Below are 19,761 nucleotides of genomic sequence, written 5' to 3' on the forward strand. Positions count from 1 at the left end.
TCTGGACTCTCAGCCTAATGAAAGTCGGTCAAGACTAGCTTGGGTTTCGAGCAGGTAGCAAAAAATTAGCTAGTCTAAAGGATAACTCCAAAACAAACATAATTTTTCCATGGGCATATGAGACAGCAATTCATACAATGAACTTAATCCGTCTTTGCCGAAATTCTGAGCATTAATCGGAACAGTACAATAGTATCAATACTGTACATTGATACTAACCAATGTTGCCCGGATCTTGGTAAGATTTCGATCGAATAAAAATCTAGCTGGAGGAATCGAGCTGGAGGTGGAGTATTTATAGCTGAAAAGAATTCAATCGTCAGCCAAGCGGTAACCGTAACAGAGACCAGGGTTGAATATTGAATCGTTGAGTTAATAAATGAACAATATAGTTGTTCCAAGCCGCCACGAAGGAAGCGTTCAGGAATGCATTCACGAATTTTAAAAGAAAAACACTAGTAGAGCAGTTACGGAATAACTCAAGAGCATCATGGTCTTATGTCCGGGAAGTTGAAGGTAAAACGATCGATTTTTTCCACGATCAATAAGAAATTATAACGGTAGCGATAGACGCATAAGTAGATTAAATGACTTTTAGTGAAACCTACTAACCTTTGTAAAACTTAATGCGTGCTGCATGCTGGTGATTTATCACCCCCTGCCAAACACCCTAGAGGGGGCTCGCAGGTTATTATGTAGATGTAGATGAACACACCGTATTCAGCTTATTAATTAAACACCTAGACGCGTAAAACTTTAATGAGAGGTCAACTTGGATTCAGGAAGCGCAGATCATGTGAAACCTCAAAAATCATCTATCGTGGAATAAAATATATTCGGGAAATAACAGGTATTAAGTAAATTGGGTTTTGTAAAAAAATACTAGGAAAGGGCGACGACAAAGTGAGATACGACGGCCATTCTATAAGTTTTTAGAAAAGGTAATAAAATCAAATTATACTGGGTCAATTGTTTTACATTGTTCATTATAGTCTTCTTTTATCAATATAAATTTGTCAAGCATTTTTTCAAGCATTATGAGCCGTCGTTAAAATTTAGAAACATGCATTAATGTTTAAGTAAGTTATAAGCTACAATATAACTCATGTAATCTATTTGTGAGTTCTAATGCTGTCTGTACAGTCTCTTATAAATTGTGGAAAAAATTCTGAATCTGTCTGTTCCACAGTCTATCTCTCATATATTTTTTTATGATTCGATCTACGTGGTATGCTGGCGTTGGTAAGATATGTCTACCTTCGCCAGAAAATACATGTCTCTTGAATTTATCAATTAGGGTAATTTTATTTTTCAGTCTGCGGTCTTATAGAGATTTCCATTCGAGTTTATCGAGGAGGTATTAACCCTAATAAGATTAACAAGAAGTACAGAATTTTACCGTACCTGGCAGCGCCTCTTTGAATGAATGGTCATTAACGGGATGCATTTTTGTCAGCAGTTAAGATTCCTTATATAAAAAAAACTTTATTTCATTTCTCTGGAGAAAATACGTTGAAGGGACTCGCAGTCACCGTCTAAAACTCACACAACCTATCCACCTTTCGGGTGTTTTTTGACTTTTTGAAGCAGTTCGACTGCTTTAACCCTTCAATATCCGACTTAGGGAATAATTGACCCTTTATCTCGACGCAGGTTATCCAATCGGAGACTATGTGGAATTGAAGGTAAATTAACTGAAGCCTTGGCGTGCAAATGAGCGGTACCAGATGGCAAAATCATGCTCGTAACTCATTCAAACAGCCCGCTACTTTGCCCATTCCAAAGCGCTGTTGCAATTTTCCGGTGGTCCACAGCCACGTGTTTAGCAAAGTTAACAAAATCGTTATTTTTCATCGCAGAATCACGCTTCAAAGACGTACTTGATCGCACGATTGACAGGAGTACTATGCAAACAGTCATTTTTTGATTATTGGATTGATTGATTGATTTCCAAATTGCAGTCATAGCGGTCACTTTTCGGGAGGGAGGCCCCCCCCTGGGAGGGTCCAAGACACGGGCCAGCGAGGGCGAACGCGTCGAGGAAAGGGTTGAAGATTAAGGGCCCTACGGAGGATGTACCAACCCCATCTTCGGACTATCTGCTTCATGTCCCCACCAAACGCACCTTAACCGTTTTGTCTTTGCCCTGAGGGAGACGCAAAAATATGCCGCAATGTTGCAAAAGCAAAAATAATCTTGTCATTTCAATGGAGACCAACCCCTCGACAACCAAACAAATTATAAACTTTTCTTGACGTTTTCTTTATATTGAGATACATTGATAGAGGCGATCAAAATTGCTCCCAGTGGATTTATAACTCCATAAATTGATTTCATTTTTATCTCTTTGTCGCAAGGAGCTTTTGATAGCATTTTTTACTGAGAGGAAAAAGTGTCAATACATAAATATCAATGCTTAAAATGATTATGTAAAAAATTTTAAGTGATCCGGGGAGTGAAAAACCCTTTTACGTCAACTTCTGCATGAGTATATAGTCGTAGTTTTTCTGTTTTCCATATTTCCCGCTGCACAATAAATTATGGCATAGTTTCAAGTATTGACGTAATGTTATTTAATATTCTAATTTCCGATACAATCGGTAACTACTGTATCGGTAAATAATATGGGGTCATATTGTCGTATTCGTCCATCCGTTTTATCTCTCGTTACATTTCATAAGAACTAGGCTGTGATTTGAATCTACATCCGCTGCAAGGAAGCTGCGTGAGTTTTTCACATTGTTCCTAAACTTCTGTCTTACCCTCATGTAGTCTATCTGATATCTTCCCATATCCCCTGGACTTTTCCATGTGTGCCCTTGCCCTCATCACAAACACAAAACTAATTTTGGAGCTTTAGACGATCCCAGAGGCTTTGGCCTGTTGGTGATGATCGCATGAACTACTCACTTTGGAAAATATCACGAGAATGTATTTTTAGTTTATGTATTAGGATCAGGATTTATTTATTTATTTCTATTCCACCGAAAACAGCACACATTGGCCTTTTAAATCGGTGTGTTAAAAACATTTTAACAATTGCGCGTGCACGAACAACCATGCCCTGGATTAGGGCAACTTACCCAGGCGGGACTCGAACCCGCGACCTCTTGTTTGGCCGGCGAGTACTTTACCCCGCCTCCACCGAGGCCGGCATTTTAAAACAAACTCGTGAATTATTGAAATCTTCGACCGATAAGGTAGGTTTTTCTCTTTTTCCCTTTCATTGACAACGTATTCAACTTTTCTTGAATGCGTCAAAATTCAGTGCACAATTTCGTGCGAATTTGTGTATGGAAGTACTATGCCTGATGCGTGAAGTAGTATCCGCTTTGAATTCGGCAATCCCCGTAGCATTGTGCGATGGAGCACCGTAACGCTATCGCGATTCCGCGAATAGTTACGCGCATCGGTTTGCCTGTTTCTCTCGACGCGGAGACGATTGCATGATTCCAGCGAACAGGGCGATAAATATTTGCACCTCCGTTGTGGTTTGTTGACACTGGGCGCGGCTGCTTCGGCTCCACAGAGGGTCATCGATTCCTTGCCAGCAGCGTGTTGAAACTGCTCTTTCAAATTATCGTCTATCAGCCGCCAAGGCCTCACCCTTGGATCATGCGAGTCCGCCAAAATAGTTTACCTTGGGTCAAACGTAAAGGTGCTGAAAGGCGACCGCGAGATTTCTCGGTATCTCTTAAGGAGGCTCAATACCTGAACATCATGCGATTTCCCAGTTCGCCTCTTAACATTGGCAAAGTTGCACTTAAATTGTACAGTATTTTCTAAGGTGGCGATGTTATCTTTTTATTTTTTTATTTAAATACACATTGCAAGTAGAGAAATCGCCTGGTGGCAAGTGATTAATAGCTTAAATGTGAGGCCTGTACAATCATAGCATTATTAGGCAAACAAAAAGAAACAATATGAAAAATACACCCAGCGAGAAGCGAAAATCCACAAAAAAATAATAATGAAAATAACAATGGTAATTAAAAAGAAAAACTCAAGTCTCTCACCAAAAGGTTCTATCTCTGTAATGAGAGGCTACCCTTACTTTGAATTTGCGACAGCACTAAGTCTTTTGAGATCCTTGTTAAATCTATCTGCTGTTTTTGGGTAAGGGTTTAAGAGTTATTTGGATAGTGAGTTCCATTGGTAATGTTTTCTATTCCCAAATACCCGTATTAATAAATGAAAATTTATTCGCATTTGTTTTTTGCTGCCGTAGTCTAATTTTGTAGTATTGATCATTTCTGCCCATAAAGTTGCCAAAATTGTGCTATCATTTATTATTTCCCACTTTGTCCTTATCCTGTGTCATGGTGCACTAGAATTTTCGAGTCTACATAGAGGGATGGATGAATTCTTCAAGTCATTCAGAGACGTTATTCTTTTTAATGCTGAAACTGAGGTTAAAAAGAGAACGAAAAGTTTTTCATTTTTCCGAGATTTTCAAAATATATTACTGCAGTTTCGATAAAAAAAATATCACGCAATATTTGATAATATGAGGCCTTCGTAATTAGAGGCTCAGATGTTTTTGCGAATGGTAACATAAACAGAGTTCAGTTCATCAATCAGGACATCAAAAATGGTAATGTAGGACAATAAGTATCCTTACGTTCTATAATTCAGAGCTCCATGTTGTTCAAATTGCAATCATACGAAAGATAAATGGTTATTTTTAGCAGTCAGCTACCGGTCGTAGCGAAAATTCGGTGCCTACTGAACATAAAATGTGAGGACCCTGTCGCTATATTTTGCTACATTACGCCAGAGGTTTTTTATCGGATTTTCTCCATGCATTTTCACGAAGTCACAAGAAATTGGATTTCCTCCAAAACGTGTTTTTGTAGGAACTTTTCTGTGTTTTATATATGGTTATTTACTGGTCAAAGGGTTCAATTCGATTCAAGTAAGTTTAGGCAACTCTCCTATTTTTACATGCTTTTCGCATTTGGCATTCAGCCATCTTTTCCCCGCCGAGAGGAATATCTCCACTGAAATTGGTCAAAGCCCATTTTTTCTGTTTATTTATGGGGTATGTAGGCATCTAGTAACTCTCCACCTCCCGAAAAAATGAGGCTTGCTATCTACCCTTGGAAAAAATCTTAAGTCGCAAAATAATTCTCATTGTAAAAGAAATTATTTTCATGACTTTGCAAATTCAGATTGCGGTGTAGCTATATTGTACATCAATTGATTCCCAAGTTCTGGCATGCTAGTGACAACTTTCGGCATTATTATTAAAGGGCAATCAATTCCACTCTTTATTACAAATTTCTATGTACAACGTGTGGGAGTGGTTTGAAGTATCATGATGAATGTGTGACGTATTGTAAAGCTTTTCAACCATAATCTAAATTATTTATTCAGTAACCCAGGAACAATTTTGTATGTTTATTTGCTCACCTTTATGTCACATGAATCCATTTTCTACCGAAATAATTCAATTCGACCGAGTTAAATAACTCATATTTATTTTCTATGAGTCACATAGTTGAATCCAATTTTCTTTTGACTGGATGCTGCTTTTACCAAACAGTGGTCCTAATTTTCCCGATGCATCTATTATGGTGACGGAAATTAAATTGTACACCATGGCATAGCGGTATTGACCAACAGTGACCATTGTTTCACCATTGTTTGGATTTTTATTCTTCTTCATTTTTAAAGAAACTCTTTGCTCCAAATTCTGCTTGGAATCCAAGATGATGGTTTGAGCAAGTTTACTGATCATTATGAGTAATTTAAATGATAGCACATTTGTGTTTCTGATCCCGACTTGGGTTTTACTGAATAGCGTGGATTTAAAATAATATACCCTGACTAATTACTTGGGCTAACCAAAGGAATTTGGCTACGGGGGTCATGAGACCGCCACAGGAACACCCACCCTCCTGGAGGTCGGGTGGGGGGGTTACCCTATCTTCTAGGGAGGGGGGTGCTTCTCCCTCGTAAAAAATTTTAAATTTAGCTTACGGAGGACTTAATCCCTTGCACTTAAATGACGAGTCTATCTCTCCAAGAAATTCCGATGCCAAATCGCTCAATGACGCCCGAAAATACTATCAATCATGGCGAGCGTAGCTCGTCATTACATTTTCATAATTTTAGCACCAATTAGGGGAACAATATAAATATTTTGAAAGTTTAACAATGTTCAAGAACAAAAACATCCATAATAAAAATGAAGGACTCATATTTCAATCAATATGATGCATTGGAAGGAATAAAAATGAGTTTATACAAGTAGCGGTTGCTGTATTCTCGATATTTAATATTCACTTTTATTACACTGATCTATGTTGATTACAGACGAAAAAATATCATTTCATAACTTACCATTCCATTTAACAAGAAACACAGACAAAATAAATAGAGGATAGGAGTACGATATTCAGAAAATAAATTAAAGTGGAAAGGGTTAAGCCTGATTCCTGATGATATATTTATATAGTAAGTACTTAATTTTTGTTTATTTTTCGATTTGTGAAAATTTTCCGGAGGACAACGAGCCCTCTTCTCTCCTCCTGGACCCTCCTAAATACTTATGGGTTGCTAACGTAACTTTTTATCTAATAAAGGTTAATATGTTGAGCAGTCGATAGCAATCATTAACTTTTTCTTCATATTATTTACCGAATTTTTGTCTTTATCTTATAATGGTTACTGTTAAGCAGCCGGTAGCAATCATTAAATTTTTCTTCATATTATTTACTGAATATTTGTCCTCATCTTACAATGGTTGCCATGTTAAGCAGCTGATAGCAATCATTAACTTTTTCTTCATGTTACTCACCGAATTTTCGTCATGTCTTTTCTAGGTGGATGTTCAGCTCTCCGAGTATCTTTCAAGTGATGAAAGGACGTCTGGAGCCGCTTTTGAACGACGCAAAGCCAGCTATTGTGGGTAAGTCGTTCTGTGTTGTAAGTCTTGTTTTCGTGAAAGACCGTGGACCGGAGTTGAGGATTTTGTCCTAAGAGGCTCAGGGAATTCCCTTTGAGAGTGGTTTAAGGGACGTCTACGTAGTTTTTTCTGTTACGACGAGGCGGGACCGTCTCCCACGCTCCTCTTCGTCTTGTTCCTTCATCTCTCCACCTCCCTCTGTAGTCTTCTTAGAGTCGCGAAAGATCAAGTCAAAGGGATAGGGCCGTTCCCTTGAGGTACAAGACAAGGGAAAAAGGGCTTTCCTCTGCCATTCCTTTGAAGATGGTAACACATTTATTTAATTTCCAGCCAATTACTTCGCGTGCTTAACTCTCTATTTACTCATAATCGGATAATTAAATTGTGAATTGCCGCATATTAATTTTTATTTAACCATAATCGCTCTGGATATGATTGAGGTTCAAATGCTAATGAATTCTTTTCGGGCTCGACACCTGGTTAATTCAGTCGTATTGGAGGCGTTTCGGAATAAACAGTGTTAATTTGGACATACAAACAGTAGCACTCGTTGAGAATGGTAGACAAGTCGTTTTCCGAAACGTCGGCCAATACGACTGAATTAACCTGGTGTAGAGCCCGAGAAGAATTCCTGAATATTATTCACCAGTAAAAATTTTAATCGTTCAACTATTATGTTCTCTGTGTTGCTCTGAAAGATATCTGTCCTCAATTTCTCAAGCAATCATAAGCATAGCACTCGGCATTCGAATCTCTGATGATTCTCTGGTGATAGGTCACCCCCTGCCAAACACCCTAGAGGTGGCTCGCAAGGTGTTATGTAGATGTAGATCTCCATAATTCATTGATTCAAATAAAAGCTGTGCAGCGCTCTCCTTTTGCTCGATGTAGTTTTTCACAGATGACGTAGAAAATGCAAATGCTGAAACTTGATTCGGATGTAAATCTTTTTTTTATGTTTAAAAAAAGTAGCTTTGAACCGAGAGTATTCCGGATATTAGCTTGAATCATGAGAAAAATTAGTACGGTAGTTTTTTTTTCATGCATTTTGCTTACTTATCACTGCGGAGTATATTATTTTCGCTCATTCTATTTCTAGGATCTGACGCAGTGCGATATTATTCCCCCGTGGCTGTTACTAATGTTCGACGTCTGATAATGGTTCGCTCACGCAACCCGTAATTTCGGATTATCTTTTCCTTTATCTAAAACATTGCTTTCGTCCTTATCATTTTGGAAGCCTTATTGTACCACGCGAACGACTCACGCTCTTGATCGCTCTTGAAAAGAGATATCTAATACCTTGAAATTACCATTATCAGCTCCTTTAGCGTGCATTTGTGAAATGCATGCTGGGCTGTAGACTGCTGTGACGCGTTTCTAAATATCGGCGTGGCTCTCACTATCTGTGGTACAATGGTGGTTTATGTGGTTAAGTGGTTTATGATCAGTACACGTCATTATGATGGCCCATTATTCACATCACTCAATTAGACTTTTCTCGCATCGATTACCTCATTTAAATCGATTAGTAGGTATCTTGTAATTTGTAGGGTATATCCATATGTATGTGCTAGTATCTCAAGTGTAAAAATATTTACTCCGTATCTCTCAGATACAAGATGGTTTTTGTGATACAGAAATTAACGGACAAAGTCTACTCTATTCACCCTGGACACTTCAAGATTATAATACAGTACGATCTCTGTAATCCGGCCTGGGGATAATCCGACACGTCCAGTAATCTGGCGTGCAAGGCTTGCGACCTCTCTTTGGCTATATAATTTCGTCAGTTAGAAGTAAAACATTTTTAAATGCATAAGTAAGTATTTGTTTTATTTTTATGTAAGTAGGAGTTCGTCAGTTCATAATTTGCATGACGTTTTGGCTACATAAACCTCTGAATCTCGAAAATAAATGTTCTTTGCAGAGTCACAGTGGTGCCCAAGATTCTGCCTTTATCGACCATAACCGTTATGTTTAATTTGGTTATCTACCTTGACTCACAGTATTATCAGTTCACTGTATGTATTTAATTACAAAATTATACCTTGAAAAGGTTTTTTTAATTGTGTTTTTTTCCTGTATGTTTGTAATAATCCAGCGTTTTCGATAAACCGGCTCTGCCACCGGAACGTATTTGTCGGATTACCGATATCGCTCTGTATAAGTTTAAAATAAATGATTTGTCACGGGAGGTGGCAAAATGCGACCGCCCGAAAGAGAATGATGCGTCATTTTTATTTATCGCAATGCGCATGTATACGAGATGTTTCTATGTCGTTCTATGTTGTTTTTCTATTATTAACTGGTAGTTATACTTGCATAAAAGCATATCTGTGTCCTTAGCACTCTCCTAGTTTATGTCTGACCGCGTATTGTCTTGAGTGCTTGGCCTGTGTACGGAGCACAAGCGCGTTTCTGATTAAGGTGTGCAGGATGAGCGCTGAACGCCTGATTTAGAATCACCCTGTGCCGTAAGTGATGGCTTGCACATCACCTCGTAGATGTAATTGTAAAGGAAACAGTAGGCATTGATTAATTGACTAAAATAAGAAATAAGAGAGGCCCATGAACTGAGCCTTGAGGAACTCCATATGCCGTATTTATTAATTCTTATTAACGACCAGCTTCGGTTGCTCGTCAATCTTCTGTTACAAACTTTTTGATACCGCACGTTTATATACACATGCACGAGATGTTTTCAGAAAATAACGGGAACTTAATTTTTGAATTCTCGCGAGTTTGGAGAGTCCGATTGTCAATTTTTTTACACTGCTGTGGGAAGGGACGTTATCAGGGCTGGAAAACTTGTATTACTCGAACTGTATTACTTGCATTATCGACTCGACTCGATGAAACGTTGGTATTTTTCCTGTAATGGAAATTTGAGACAGCAATTATTTGAAATTATTGAGACAGTATGATTGGATGAGAGTCGTCAGTATTTCAACGAATTTAGTCTTCCTTTCGCTAAAAGGTTAATACTCACTTGTTTCGCTAATAATAATCACTTTTATAGACCGCGAACAAAAAAAAGAAAAAGAAATATATAACAAAGGTCTTTTAAATTGAATCCAGAAGAGGCGATAAAATAATATTCATAAACTTATTAGTCTCAGTTTCCAACCACTGCTCGACTTTTGTGAAGACTGCTTACTTAAAAAATGAACTGTCGATTATCGAACACTATCATAGTTAATTGAGATCATTAAGGAATTCAGTTACTTCTGTAAAAAATGGTAAATTATTTTTCGTAAATAAATATGGCGTTAAAGAGTAATTAAGGAGTAATTTCTTTATCAGTATTAATATTTTGAAATTCATCTCTATTTTCCAGCTTCTTTAGTCCAATTCAATGAATGATCTGGCGCATTTTCTATAAAAATGCTCAACATTTGCAAATTGGTTTTATGTGGTAGTTGAGCCAGTCAGTTTAAAACGTTAACAAAAATACAACTGCCTAAGTTTAATATTAGCGAAAATGACTGGGTAAATTCGAAGGTAGTTTTATTAATAAATAACTGATCCAACTTACAAATAATACATTTTAATAACTTTAGCGGATTCCTTACTTCGACATTTTCCTCAACATTTTCGTGGGATGAATGAGTATTCTGTGAACTTAAAGAAACCGGTCTAATTTCCCTTGGTCTGCTGGCCAACCTTTGTGGCCAACTTTGGTCTGGTCGAAATTAGCCAACTGCTGCCAAATAAAGCCACCTTAAGTCATTTATGATCAGTAAATGGATAATTTTTAAGATTGAAAGTTTTAAAGTTTCTAATAGTAGCGAATAAGTTTGATTATATAATTTTACCGTTAACAACTAAGAAAATAATCCGTAAATATCGCCTAAATTTATTAAATGGCGACTGGTTTCGACGCTACTGCGTCAATGTCACATTTTGTATATATTTATTTTGTATATTTTATATATATTCCCCTGGGCGATAGCTCTAAAACTGCTAGGGTTAAATCTACATCTACATAATACCCTGCGAGCCACCTCTAGGGTGTTTGGCAGGGGGTAACCAATCACCAGCATGCAGCATGCAAGAGGACCACCACATGCACACCGCACGGTCATAGATAATTACGCACACTAGCAAAATATACATGAATATTCATTAAAAAAAACTTGCTGAATAAATAATGGGGAAATCAATTTAGTTCATTTCCCTCAGCATGATAAAAATTACGTTCCACTAAGTTGAGCCAGGATTGTGCGAAAAATTAAAAGATTGAGCCAGGATTTGATTTTAATTGTAATTTTTCTGAACCGTTAATCTCAAGTGTGTTGAGCCATGACCCCATGATTTTTCGGGTTGGGAATTTTCCTATGCAGATCGCCTCATGTCCGCATTCCGCCCTGGGGCCGGTTTTCCTCGAATCTCCGGAATTCCCAACGCTAAAGTTCACTTACCTTCCTCTTGGGGGACAAAGGACCTCCCTTATATATCCTGGGAATGCATTCCGCTTTCTTCACGGGCCTCCATGCGTGAGTGGGGAAGATTGATAGAGCCGCCTCTTTTGAGACGAGGAAGCTCCGAAAGATACGAATATAACGTTCGCGTAATACACTTTTCGAGCGCTTCTCCCGAGCCAAAAGCTTTCAGGAGTACAGGAATGAATTCAAGAAGTGGAGACAAGCTATCCGCATTTAACGTCTTAAAGACGAAGACTTCTTCGACGGAGAAGATTGCTGAAGATATGCTTCGCGACGCTATCAAAAAAATTCCGGGAGCTACCGTCTTTCACAGAGCCTCGATTGTCTACAGACTAGATGGAATCGTATGGAAAAAATGTATGTATCGCGAAACATATGGGGAAATGTAATTTTGAGAAAATTTTCATCTCCAACTCCAATCACAAACTGCATCTATGTGTTGACTTCAAATTAAGTGTAAAAAAACTTAGGAACTTAGTTAAGTTTAAAAAATTAGGAGCTTAGTTAAGGGTCTGTAAAGTGCCTTGCAACTAATGAAATTTTAAATACACCCTTTCATTGGCCGTTTTTTAATGATAGCAATTATTCATTAATTTTTATGTGTCCTTGGCCCATAAGAAAATAACTGTTCAATAACTGTGTCGTGTTTTACAAATGGCGTTGAAATTTGTGTAGTTTGTGTTCCTGCTGTCATAACTTCTTAGGGTTTGGAATCAGTGCATGGGCTTCTATATATTTTAAAACTCTTTTAACACTCAGCAGCGGTGCTTGCTAACAATTTATCTGTTTATACCGCAAGTGTGCTTGATTTCCTTGCAAAAATAATGTATGAATTAGAAAAAAGTAAGTTCTTTGATACGTTATGAGTGGAAGAAATTTTTATTTGTATATATTAAAAAAATATTTTCATAGTATAGAGCAATACGAGGAGGAAATCTCATCAGAGTTGTGGCAAGAAGCTTGCTGAATTGTTAAAAACGCATATTTTGACGAGAAAGGCTTAGTGAGACAGCGGCTAGATTCTTTTGAAGAATTTATTCAAATTTCTCTACAGCGTACTGTGGAAGAATCTCCACAATAACTCCAGACGATTGAAAATCGAGCCGTACATAATTAGAAAAAAGAATAAAAATCCAAACAAATGCACCCTTTCCGGACCGCCGATACAATAAAGACTATCTAATATAACAATAATGTCACTATGACACATTCATCGGAAATAGTGTTCATGCGCAATAAAACAGAAATTACGCATCCTGAATCAGCATTACAGTAATTCTGGCGTTACTAGTCCTTGGTTTATTCGCCGATCAAAGAAAAAAACGCATTGTACAATGGCAAAGACCAAATAATACACTTCTGAATGCCCCTACACCTCAATTCACGAGGTATATTTCCATATGATCAGAGGGTACTGAAATCGCATTAAACATTCGGCAAAATACTTATTTGACCACACTGTGATGTAGCAGAAACCTAAACCCTTCTAGTCCTTTATTAACATACGTTGCAAGAAGAAAAAGGAAAATCATACTACCAGCGAAAACATACGGACCGTACGACTGTATGCGGACATGACATGATAGAAGCATATCAAACATTCCACATCGTAGGCGGATTTAGGGAGGGTCACGGGGGCACGTGCACCCCCCTGAAGCTTAAAAAATAGACAAGATTTTTAGTACAGTTATCATTAAATTCGCTTTATTTTGTGTATAACGGAGCGCCAATAATTTAATGTAATATTAATAACTTTCATATCAAAATAAAGACTATTTCATACAATAATTGTTGTATTTTTTTAAATCTCAAATATGAGAAGACCTGTCAGACCCCTTGAGCCCCCACAGAAAAAATCCTGGATCCGCCCCTGTTCCACATTATACATACTACAAAGAGCAAAGTTCACATTGTGATTTAACAGAAACTTGCTTATACAATTGCAAATGGTTTTATTGTGTCTAGTTTAAAATTTTCGGGGCATTGAAAAGTGTACAAACTCTTCCAATTAAGGCTATTGTCTTGACTGACCGTTTTTCTGAACTTCCTCACTCTACAGTGACTATTTTATTTGTGAACTTTACGGCTGTGCTACATACCGGTTAATACGATCGTGACATTATATTCATAAATCGCTGGGTTTGCTGAATACGTCACCCAGTAAGGCCCGTAGAAATTCTCTTAAATGAATTTTAAACAGTTATGCTATCATAAGAGGTGACTGCAGAACCAACACGTTTGTTTATCCCTGTGGTTATGCTTTCCTCAATCGTAGTATTATCATATATTTCGTAATCTAGTAACAAAACAACCTAAAATTTTTAGCGTAGTCATCGTCTGAAAACATTGCTTGAAACATTTTTATTGAAACTGCATTGTCTTTTAATGCCGAGAAAATTACTCTACATTAAAATGAAATTTAATGCACTTTTCCAGAGTGCTTTCGTACCACGCGTAACTGGCACAAGACATCACTATTCATGAGGACCAAAATACTTTCGTGGAATACTCCATCCATACTCTTACTTTAAAAATGTAGTATTACTTGGAACGTCCGAATGTCATGCATTCTTATGTGGTCAGTGGTACAAGAGTAATGGTAAGTAGAAATTACGATTTGATAAATATTGATGTTAATTTTCTTCTTGATATTAAAATGTTGATGTAGAAGTAATTGCATAAAAAAACTTACCTTTCCACTCTGCATTCTGAGTTTTTAGAAAGCCATGCTGTAACGAAGAGAAATTAAATATTTGAATGAAAATGGCTTCACTGTCGACCGAAACTGATGTGAAATATGGAATTTAAAAAAGTATATTCAGAGAATATTCTTCATATATGAAGAATTTCACAGCTTCTTTTATCCACGTTGGTGGTTGCTTTCGGGAAATGCTGCGTAGTTAACATTGTCTGCTCGACGTTTCACTCCTCCTACTGGGAGCGTTTTCAAGCCCATTCTCTTGAAAAGTGCATCTAAATTTTATTTAATGTAGAGTAATTCTCTTGGAATTAAAAGACAATGAATTTTCAATAAAAATGTTACAAACAACGGTTTTAGGCGATGATAAGGCTAAACATTTGAGATAGTTTTGATGCTAGATTACGAAATATATTATAATACTATAAGAGCGATTGGGGAAAGCATACAAAAATAACATGTTGGTTCCGTAGTCACCTCCTATGATAGCACAACTGTTGAAAATACATCTAAGAGATATTCTACGGGCATTACTGCGTGACGTATTCGGCAAACCCAGCAATTTATGAATAATTGGGGTATTTGGTGTACCAGAGAAAAACATTTCCATCATAAACAGAAAGAGCCTTATCGAAGAATTTATAAATATCCGTGCATATATCCTGCAAATTTTAGACAAGCTAAGAATTGTATTCTTTGTTCTTTGTCTTTGTGCAATGCGTGATTTTTTCTTTGCTCGGCGACTGAACCAATGACTAGTAACGCCAGAATTACTGTAATGCTTATGCTGGATGCGTACCAACTACCAACATTAATATTCTTCGTGATATCTAGCATAATTTTACTCTTTATTATTAAAAATTTAGTCATGTGAAAATGTGTTTAAGAGAAGCCGAAGAGAGTTTATGAAAATACAGAATTAAATAAGCATTCAATTCGACCGCAAAGTCCCATCGAAACATCCATAAATGCGTATGCTTTTTGTTTTTGGTGGTGTATTCATTGAAGCGGCGACTCCTCCAGGCGTTTGTGAGAGCTTCATATCGGATATCCTGGTCAAATACTTCATTTCTATCTTTTGGAAACTTCGATCTTGATTAATCTAGTCGCTTGAGTTTGAGAACTTTCTTCGCAGCTTCGGCTCCGCTCAGGGATGTAGTTTCACGGATTAGAAGTTTGTGAGCGAGCCCTTCTGTGGCGAACCATCGGCTGTCGGAGGGTAACCGACCTCTCCTTGTCCTCTCGTGAAAAGCAATGTCGAACGCCGAAGTTGACGAAGTTACTCTATTTGATACTCATTCATAACTTTTGGAAGGTTTCCGCTGAAACTTAACGTGAAGTAAAAGGCATTGAACCAAATATAAAAGGGTAGTTTCCTTCGTCAAAGAAAACGAAAGGCATTGATTGCGATTCGTTACCCACCATTAGTGTATTCATAATATACAAATTATTTGGTTTTAGAAATCGCAGTTTGGACGAATGGCAATTGTCAATTTTAACAGCATTTGAAAAAGGCCAGATTGGCGCCCATGCGATGCCACTCCACGTGACGTCACAGAGACCTAATTTCTGTACGATTAGATAGGAATTTTACTTCTTCTGAGATTACCAATGCATGCATGCTCAGGGAAACATTTATTAATAATCGCCTAATAAAAATTGACCATGGTCGGAAAGTTTCCTTCGTTTGATAATCCTTATTTAAGCCAAGCGCTATCTGCTAGCAGGGTACTCTGCTACCTGCTAGCAGCCCGCGTCGTATCAGTGCTCAAGCCTCGCCTCAAGGTCACCTCACAGGGCGGCAGCGGGAACCAGAACGACGTCTCACGGAGTTTTCCCATCATTCCTACTTAGCCGTCGCGTTTTCGCGCGCTTGAAAATTTTCACTTTTCGTTAATCGCGAAAAAAAGATATCGTCATTTAAAAATCTAAAAGCGTGAAATACGTACTCCAGGAGTAATAATATTTCTATTTCGGCTATAAAAATTAATAGAAAACCACCCTAATCTTAAGGTCAATTAATCATAAGTTGCGCTGTAAATAAAAATCTCACCATGGAGAGGATGACTCAAAGCTCTTTCGCCACTTAACCAATTTTTTTGGCATATTCCTTTGCAATTCGTGTTTTATTTTTAGGGAAGGAGAGATTATAAATATAAAAAAACTTTTCTGCAAAATTTTTTTTTTCTGTTCCACCAAGAAAGTACGCTACTATTGGTGCAAAAAAGGTAAAACGCTGAAATTTAAGCATTTGAATGAAATTCTGCCGAAGCGCCATTGGGTCGTGTCATATACCGTTTTACTCATTATTCATTCTACTACAACAATTGATCATATAAAGGTTATATTGAAGAACATAAGCGGTTTTTGTGGAGGATTTACTTCATAAAAGTACCTAGAGGGGAAAAATCATAGCAACACAAAATAATCGCGAATATTGGCTTTTATCATTATCGATGCTTTGTTTTTATTTGTATGAAACACGGTTTAGCTTAGCTGTCACTTATTGACTGTTGACAATGCTATTAAATTATACATAAAGTAAAACTACAACGTGTCATTATTTTATTCGACGTATAACTACTGAAATACTTAGGAAAATGCTTGGTGATATCATTCATCGCAAATTAATCGTTCACATGATGGCGAAAGATCTTAAAATAGAAATATATATTATTAAATTATTCTGTTGATGAAGGTAGGTTCCATCTATATCTACTGCCTCTGCTGTATCTCATCTAGAAGCTGCCTCTCCTTACTAACTATGTATAGTACTTCGTCTCTCCTCCCCCTCTCCGTCCACTTCACCCTGCCCATTCTTCTCCACTCCCACATGTCGAATACCTACAGTCTTCATATTGTTTATAAGTAAACGTTTAGCTTCTACGGCCAAAAGAGTGAAGAACAGCACGCGAAAAACTATGAGAACGGTGAAATGGTCGTCGTCTTCATCTCAAGGCCAAAACATGTGATTGGTGCGCTTCATTGTTTTGTTTATATAGAGAACGACATCGTCATATTACAAAGAGCTTTTTAAAATTAAATTTTACACATTCTTTGAGTTTTTAAGTGACCGAAAGGTTTTCTAAGTGAAAGAAAGGATTTCCATTTCCGAGGTGTAGAAAAGAACATGAATATCGAAGTTACTTATGCTATATGAAAAGAATATTCAAAAACTTTTCATGTAAGGAAATGTTTATATTACTCCTTTTACGTAAAATAAACAAAAAAACAAAAAAAACAATTTGTTAGTATGAATTGCCGTGGGAATTGCTTAAAATTGATTTAAAATTACTACTGTCATGTTTCCAAAAACTTGCTTTTTACCACGTTTTATGACACTTGCTGTCTTTTGTGTGTCGTAGCCCTCCTGGGAAAAGTCTTGCAAATCAAATGTCGATCGCTTCCTGATTAGCTAGGTACAGTGCTGAAATTTCAAGGATAGCTCAGAACAGAATGTCAATGCAATGTTTTTGCACTTTTACCATGATCCGAACTGTACTTCGAGAAATGTTCAGAAATAAAAGTTAAATATAAATGTATTACAATGTTTATATGTTTCATTTTTTATAAAAAACATATTAAATTAAACATAAGAAAAACTGCATATGTCCCCTTTATTGTTGAAAATTTCAAATATATTTTATGAAAAGTTACTATACGTGTTAGAGAAACATTTCAGATGTCAAAAATGAAAAACTTGATGCGCGTGTAAGATTATATTCGCTTTCGTTAAGGGACTAGGACGATATCTATTGACCAGTAAGCAACAATTTTATAATATTACGTGCGCACCACATTTATGTCATCTGAAGTGTTCTTCTAAAATTTATTGTAATTTTCTCATCAAATATATTTTAAATATTTAATGATTTAAGGTGCCACAGGCTGTTTTTTCTTCTTTTTGATAAAACTTCTTTTTTATAGAAAATGGTATTTTTTTTAAACGCACATGATGACTCATTCTTACGTGTCAACAGGAGACTTGAATGTGGAATCAGCCGCATTTTGATAAAAGTTATTTAAAGAATGCGAGATATTGTTGCAAATGAGCAAATGTATCAGTTTGTTTACCGTTAACGTCAGGAATATTTACCGGTTTTTGTTTTTTTCTAATTATTTAAAAACCAATTTTAGGAAACAATAGCAATATTTAGGAAGTAAGATATGCCGTCGCATGTTCTCTGATAAATTCTGGCATTTTGGTACCTCATTTGTAGAGTTTGGTTGCGTATAATTTGAGAAAAAGGTATCTATACAGTAGAAATAATATAGAATATATTACAGTATTATTTATGGTATAAACAAGATATTTATTCAGAGTTAAATGTAACCCGTGTTTTCGAGGTGCACGCTGGAATCTCGAAGAGAAGAATAGGGGGATTTTTTTCTTCCGTAGCACCCACTCCTGACTGGTGGCCCGGGAACCCAGCCGTGTGGCAAACCCTGGCCGTAAATCAGGCCTGCCTCGATGGATCGAAACCCTAAGCTAAGGAACGCATGCCCTGGGCCGTTTCTTCCCCTGAAAGACTCCCACGCAAGGTGACAGGACTGTTCAAGATGTTTTTTCGTGAGAGGAATTGAATTCTACCGCCGCTGAAAGTCCTAAAAAATACTTAAAATGCAACTTTTCATGAGCCGATGTTATTAACTCAGGGTTTCTTGGTTGGATAACTATCACTTTCCGCCTGATTATTATGATTATTCGTCGAAACTCGGGTCGCTTTATTTAAAAAAAAGGTTGGCTTAAGTAATAGCTACCCAATCAAGAAACCTTCAATGGGAATACCACGCTAAAGTTCCTCATGAAAAGAACAATCATTTGCCTTGACCGGGATACGAACCCGGATCACCCCCTTATCCGGTCGAGTGCTTTAGCCAAGGCGATCCCGATCAAGGCAAATGATTTTTTCTTGGTGGAATTACGCTACACAATATGTGCATTGTGGGTAACTCTGTTATAGTAATCACCGTGGCTGCTACTACTAAACTTAAAATAGAATGCCACGCAGTTAAAAATGAGTTGGTTAATTTTTTTATTAACTCTACCACCACAGGTACTTTGTCGATTCACTTCACTGTAAGGCCAGCAACAACCCAAGCGAAGCTTAAATAAATAGAATATAAGTGAGAACTGCAGGAACAAGTGACTTTGTTCGTAGTCCCGCGCACGGGTGCAAACTTAAATTCACCAAAGGATGACGTTCGCCATGAAAAAATATTTGACTTAGCCGGGAGTCGAAGTTACACGGCCAAGCAATTTTCTCAGAGCGAACTTCGGGATCGGTTTTAAAGAACAACCGTTCCGGATGGGTTTTGTTCGGTAAAACCCATCCTGAAGTTCGCTCTGTAAAAATGGCTTGGTGGTGTAACTGATAGCACGCCTGACCGGTAATCGGGAAATCCGGGTTCAAATATCGGCTAAGTCAAATATTTTTTCATGGCGAACTTCATCCTTTGGTGCATTTAGAATATAAGTAAATTATTTATGTATTTCTGTTGTCAGGAAAAATCTTCAAGTAATGGAATCAGGCATGCCTGTATGGATCGCAACCCTAAGCAAAAGAACGCATCCCCTGGGCCGTCTCTTCCCCTGAAAGAGACCTGCCCATGGTGACAGGGCTATTCAAGATGATTTTTTTTCGTGGGAGGCAAGGGGTGGTCTGATGAGGCCGGCTGGCCGGCGATCGCCGAGGACCCCGAGC

General features: G+C 37.4%; 1 protein-coding gene across 1 annotated transcript in view; it reads left to right on the plus strand.

Annotated features, from left to right (window-relative positions):
* LOC124167829 overlaps nucleotides 1-19,761 on the plus strand; it is a 264,122-nt gene that overhangs the window by 202,608 nt on the left and 41,753 nt on the right. Inside the window, exon 3 of the mRNA XM_046545868.1 lies at nucleotides 6,828-6,913. Coding sequence (XP_046401824.1) covers nucleotides 6,828-6,913 — 86 coding nt within the window. The remainder of the gene's footprint in view (nucleotides 1-6,827; nucleotides 6,914-19,761) is intronic.

Source organism: Ischnura elegans, chromosome 11, assembly GCF_921293095.1.
Source record: "Ischnura elegans chromosome 11, ioIscEleg1.1, whole genome shotgun sequence".
Classification (NCBI taxonomy): domain Eukaryota; kingdom Metazoa; phylum Arthropoda; class Insecta; order Odonata; family Coenagrionidae; genus Ischnura; species Ischnura elegans.